This window comes from Eptesicus fuscus, chromosome 1, assembly GCF_027574615.1.
Source record: "Eptesicus fuscus isolate TK198812 chromosome 1, DD_ASM_mEF_20220401, whole genome shotgun sequence".
Taxonomy (NCBI): Eukaryota; Metazoa; Chordata; class Mammalia; order Chiroptera; family Vespertilionidae; genus Eptesicus; species Eptesicus fuscus.
Genome location: NC_072473.1, coordinates 132,917,860 through 132,923,859, shown reverse-complemented (window position 1 = coordinate 132,923,859; position 6,000 = coordinate 132,917,860). Strand labels below are relative to the sequence as shown.

The 6,000-nt window shown below is 42.7% G+C and overlaps 1 protein-coding gene across 2 annotated transcripts in view; it reads right to left on the bottom strand.

Moving 5' to 3' along the window:
• Positions 1 to 389: 389 nt before the first annotated feature.
• Positions 390 to 6,000, bottom strand: part of MAOB (monoamine oxidase B) — a 67,613-nt gene continuing 62,002 nt past the window's right edge. For both annotated transcript variants that reach the window (XM_008153023.3, XM_054714334.1), the window contains 3 exons: positions 3,552 to 3,663; positions 2,931 to 2,993; positions 390 to 1,112 (listed from right to left, as the gene is read on the bottom strand). In XM_008153023.3, the coding sequence (XP_008151245.3) occupies positions 960 to 1,112; positions 2,931 to 2,993; positions 3,552 to 3,663 (328 nt within the window). In that variant the 3' untranslated portion in view covers positions 390 to 959. The remainder of the gene's footprint in view (positions 1,113 to 2,930; positions 2,994 to 3,551; positions 3,664 to 6,000) is intronic.

Here is a 6,000-nt window from a genome sequence, read left to right as displayed (position 1 = left end):
CATGTCATATCATTATAAATCATTAACCAAGTGTTCACACACATACTACCCATGATGGATCACACAATCAAAATGCATCTCATTATTTGGGCTTCAAGAAAATTTTGGCTAAATACATTAAAGCCACACTTATATGTTGAATATTATATTATGATTCAATCTGTCAAAACCGCAAAAAAGTCATTACTCAAGAAGAAAAAACAACAGATATCTGGTGAATCAACTTTATTGCATAACAATAGTAGGAGTAGTATAGTAGTAGTGGTACATAACAAGTTAGTACAAAGTAAACCCATTCAAGAAGGTGTCATCAGCAACCATGGCAGGGAGTAGAGGAGGGTTATTGAGGCATACATCCAAGGAGGTGGGAAAAACAATGAAGAGGGAGAGGGAGAGGGAGAGGGAGAAGGTGTGTTCTAGTCTCGAAAACATCAGGGTCTTATTTCAGACCTTGTATAATTATATTCCTCCCTCAGCTTTAGTTGGCTCAACTCTAAAATAGAAAGTGAGGATAGATGTTCTCTTAGGTCTACCACCTATAACAATACAGGATTCTAAGGACAAATGCAGAGAACTTGAAAGATAGGAATGTTATAGTTTAAGAGGAAGGAGAAGCACAAAGCCATAGAGGTAGGGAAAAGCTAATATTTTTTTTGTGCATGGGCAAGGTGTGTTGTGTGACAGCAAGGACCTTAAACAAGACTGGTTAACTACTGTGACGTTTCTGGGGGCAATAAATTTGTAAAAGGGCAAGACAGAGTGCTAAGCCTAGCAGGGGACAATAAGCAGGGACCAAATAGAGAAAGAGATACTGTTTCCTATGGTCAGTAGTCTGACTTCTCTTGCTCCCTGTCTCACACTAGAGTCTGAATGTCTTCATGAAACTTTATTGCAACCCCATCCCCAAACACACACACCAAATAAAGTAGGAAGAAGGTATGGTTACAGATGCCTTCTCTTTAGAGCCGCACAAGTAGCCCCCTTTTGTGGGCCAGGAAGCCAACAGCAGTTGCTGAAAAGATGGTAGTCAATCCAATCAGCCTCAGCAGGCCTGGCACGGAGGGCAAATGTCTCTCCAAGAAGGTCGTGTTAATGGGCTGCACAGGAACATCCTGGGTTCCGAGAACATTTGGTGTTAGTACAAGGCTTGTGCACTTCACTGCAGAAAGTCTGCATTTCCTCCAGTTCTCTGAACATAACTTCACTCTTACCAACCTCTAGACTGTTGAACATAACATTCCCTCTGATCATAACACTCGTCTCCATCCCCCACTTGGCCCTTTCCTTAACTAATTCTGACTTATCCTCCAAGTCTCAGTTTATACCTCACTTCCCCAAGGAGCCCTTCCTGTGCCCCCAGGCTAAGATGGTCCCTCTTTCAACATTCTCAGCATGTCATCTTCATCAACAATTGCACTTTCTGGTTATCATCTGTTCTCTCAACCACACGTTGAGCTCATGAAAACACTGCTGATCCTTTTCACAACAGCTGGTGCAGAGTTGGCGCACAATAAATATTTGTTGAATTGAATAAATCTATGGTCCACTCAGCCCTCAATCCCATATGTGACAGGCACTAAGCGAATAACTTGGACTGGTAGGGCTATTCTTTTTTTACTTCATACTTAATAGAGGAATACCTTTGACCTTTCTGACCCTTGTCCTCTACAATGCATTTCATTCTATCTTGTATATGTCCTTCCTTCCAAACATGAAGACTTCCTGGGGTTTTATTATGAAAATAACCCTATCTAATAAAAGAGTAATATGCAAATTAACCATCACTCCACTACACAAGCCACACCCACAAAACCACGCCCACCAGCCAATCAGAGTGAGTATGCAAATTAACCCAACAAAGATGGCAGTTAATTTGCATACACAGAGGAAGAGAGAGGGAAAGTGTAAAGCAAGGCGGCTGCAGCTGCTGGAGGGAAAGCACTAGCAGTGCTTGCTGGGCGGGGCGAGGTGCGCAGTGGTGGCCACGGAGGCAGCAGCAGGAGGCAGCGGGTCGGTGGGCGGGGCAAGGTGCACAGCAGCAGCACGCGTGGCCGTGGAGGCGGCGACGGGAGGCAGCGGGGGAGGCGGGTGCGGCGGGTCACCCTGTGGTGGGAGCAGCACGCGCGGCCTCGGAGGCCTTGGTGGCCATGAGCTGGGTTGGGTGGGTGGGACGGGCGGGGGGCGTTCCATCCACTCCGCCACAGCAGGAGAGGTGGTGGGGTGGGACAGGTGGCCGTGGCGGGAGGGAAGCCCGCCGGAAGTCTTGCAGGAATATTCCTGCAACGGGTCGCTAGTAATGTATATAAGAAAAAATCATTTTTCAATCTAAATCTGCTCCATTTCATTCATCCCTTTGCCCCTGGACAAGGGGATGCTGCTATATCTTCCTTTCATTTTCTACCTCCTGTTGAGAATCACCAGATTAGAGATTTATTCAACAGGCATATGTTCAGTTCTTAATGTCTAGAACTCTCAGATCAAAAAAATATTTTTTCTAGTAATCTGTAATGAATGTGACAGCTACAAATTTACAAAAGTTCTAAATCTATCACCTTTGACCTAGCCCAGGCCATTAAACATTCATGTGTTGAAACACTTAGGGAAAGGTATGTGAATATATATACAAGTGTATTCTTTTTGAAAATAATTTTTTTTATTTTTAAAACATTTATTTTTATTGATTTCAGAGAGGAAGGAAGAGGGAGAGAGAGATAGAAACATCAATGATGAGAATCATTGATCAGCTGCCTCCTGCATGCCCTCTACTGGGGACTGAGCCCACCACCCTGGCATGTGCTCTTGACCAGAATCAAACCTGGGACCCTTCAGTCCACAGGCTGACGCTCTATCCACTAAGCCAAACAGGCTAGGGCTAAAATAATTGTTTTAAAGGACAAAGATTTGAATTCATTAAATAAAATATAACCTACCACAGACTCTGGTTCAGACTGCCAGATTTCATCCTCTGGAATCTTCCTCATGGCATGCAGGATCTGAAAGAAAGAATATCCTTGTGAATAACAAAAGTAACACCACCTTTCTTCAAATCTGCTGTTTAAATAAAGGACTGAGTCTCGAGATATCTATAAAAAATACCAGAGTAACAGCTAACATAGTCCACTGAACCTTTAAAAGGTCCCAAAAAGTCTTTCATTGATGGCATAAGAGGCTCCAATCAATAGGCTCATCATAAATTGTATTTGTGAACATGACTTAAGAGGCATGAGATCACAGGAATTATTAGGAAATATAAAAATGAATTCTGAGTCCTAATAGAAACACGTTTGGTGCTATAATATTAGTCCTAGGTTATTTCTCAAAGAGAGCCATAGTGATCTTTTGTCCAATGGATTCCTTTTATCTTGGCTGACATGATAGATATTTCCATTGTTACTTTTGGGTTAAAGTGTTCACTTCAACTGAGACTACTGTTCAAATTGTGTTTCATATGTCTACTGGAAAGTTGACCTCCAAGATCTCAGACATCTTTGACCTACTTATCAGGCCCATGAGTTACCTCCTTCCCCACAGCCCATGACTCCAGGCCCTACCTCTCGGGCTGCTCTCTCTCCAGCCTCCACTGCCCCCTCCATGTAACCACTCCAGTGTGTAGCAGTCTCTGTGCCTGCAAAATAAATCCTGCCCACCGGCTGGCGGAGTACCCTTGAAACAAAAGCAAAGAGGTAAACGTGGTCAGTATCAGAGAACCAAAGAACCTTCTCACAATGACCAAGGCTAGTTAGTATCCTCAGATTCTAAACATCAGTAAGTATTACATTGTGAATTTTGGCAAAATGCTCACAGGTTCCTCCAGCTCTTGAATGATTATTGTCACAGACAAGTCCACTCCTGTACCAAGAGCTTACAAGTAAAGGGACTAACATCAATGGAGCATGCATTTGCTTCACCTACATGAAGTCATGAGTAGCTCCTTCTATGGCTCACTAACTCTTTATAAGCTGACACATGCGCCAGTTCCTTACCTGGCTATTTCACCAATGAACTTGGGAAATCACCACTCTGGCTTCCCCATCTCTTCAAGGACACACTACAATGATTTCTAAGACCTTTTCCATCAGTAACATGTAACAAATCTGTGAGTCCAAAACTACCGTTCATGAGCACTTACCTCTACCAGTACTGAGTTTTATCGCTTTACATTACAAAGGTTAACAAATTTGGATGTTCTTCTAAGTGCATTAGTCCTTATCACAACCCTATGAGGTTGGTCCTATTTTCATCCCCATTTTGCAGATGAGAATGTAGAGGTACAGAGACTGTGGTGGGCATTGTGATGCACTGCCCAGACCCCCTATCAAGAATGAAAGGCTTATTTTTAGCTGCTGGAAGTATTGCCAGAAGATGACCTTTTGATAGCAGTCCTCTTTGGAGATTGCCTCAGCTGAAGAAAATTGTCTTGCTCAAGGTCATGCCTCCTTCCAGCAGCAGTTGCATCCAATGACTGATCATTATGGGGCTATAAAGACTCTTGGAACAACTCTTAAGGGGCATCCCTAGCTCCAGAGCTCCCCGTGGGGACAGCTGAGGCCTTCAATGGAACTGTATCACAGCCCAAGGTCTCCCTCTGACCACTCCTGTTTCCTTCCTCTGTCACAGGTGTTGATACCAAATGCTGACCCTAGCACATATCCTGTATGCTCTTTGTTTCAGAGTCTGCTTCCTAACCAGCAACAAAGACAAAGTAATTTTTTCTAGGTCACAGCTAGTAAGTGGGAGAGGTGGTAACTGACTCTAGAGCACACAATCTTAACCACTTGTTTATCTTCCCTCCCTTACTGAATTATTTCTTTAATCATTTCAGTCAACTCTATGACATAGTGACTATTATCATTATCCCATTTACACATGAATAAACTGAATATTGGAGAAATGTGTAATGACTTGTCAAGAGTCACACTGTTAGCAAATAGCAGAGCTATACTTTTAACTAAGCCTAATAGATACCAAGGTCTGTCTTTGCTGTTTTTAAAAATATATATTTTTATTGATTCCAGAAAGTAAGGGAGAGGGAGAGAGAGATAGAAACATCAATGATGAGAGAGAATCATTGATTGGTTGCCTCCTGCATGCCCCACACTGGGGGGGATCAAGCCCACAACACAGGCATGTGCCCTGACCGGGAATTGAACTGTGACCTCTTGGTTCATAGGTCAATGCTCAACCACTGAGCCATCCCGGCTGGACAAGGTCTCTGTTTTTATCCCCTATGTTTTGCTTAGTATGTCCAAAGCTAACACACATATACTCATATATTGTGCATATTATAACACACTGTATACTACCAGGCCTTTTATCAGAAAACTAAACAGTCTGGCTTTATATAATACATTCAGGAATGCAATATCACCCAGAGCCCAGCCATGCAGAACCCACCCTCACCCCAGACATTCCATGAACTTGTAGGATTTCAAGCATTTGCTCATACAGTTCCTTCTGCCTAGAGTGCATTTCCCAATAGCCTTTCTCTGCCTTCTATAATCCTCAAATGAGATGGGTATTTTGAAGCCTTTTTTTATTTCTCTAGGTAAGGCTAGACTATCACTCCCTAGGCACCCATGGTATTTGTATACCCCTCTACTAGAGTACTTACCATAGTAATTAGTGTCATTACCATAGCATTAGAGCAATGTTTGATGTTCTCTTAGATCCCCAGCCCCACCCCAGCCCCCAACACCATCAGCTCCTTCACAGCAGAGAGGGCTTTTCTTGGTATCAAAGTTTTTAGCACAAGGCTTGGCAAATGGTTGGCACTTAGCCACTAAATGCTGAATTGAGCTATTGCTATTGACACATTCTACACTCACCATATCAAAAAATTAACTTGTTGAGCCAGTAACCAATCAGGTATTCTCATAGATGATATTTGTTATCTTCAGAAAGATGATGAAAGTGCTAACCAAAATCATTATATACCTTCTCACAGGTAGAGATTTTAATATTTCTTTGACTGGTTTAAATGAACAGATCGATTAGTCATTT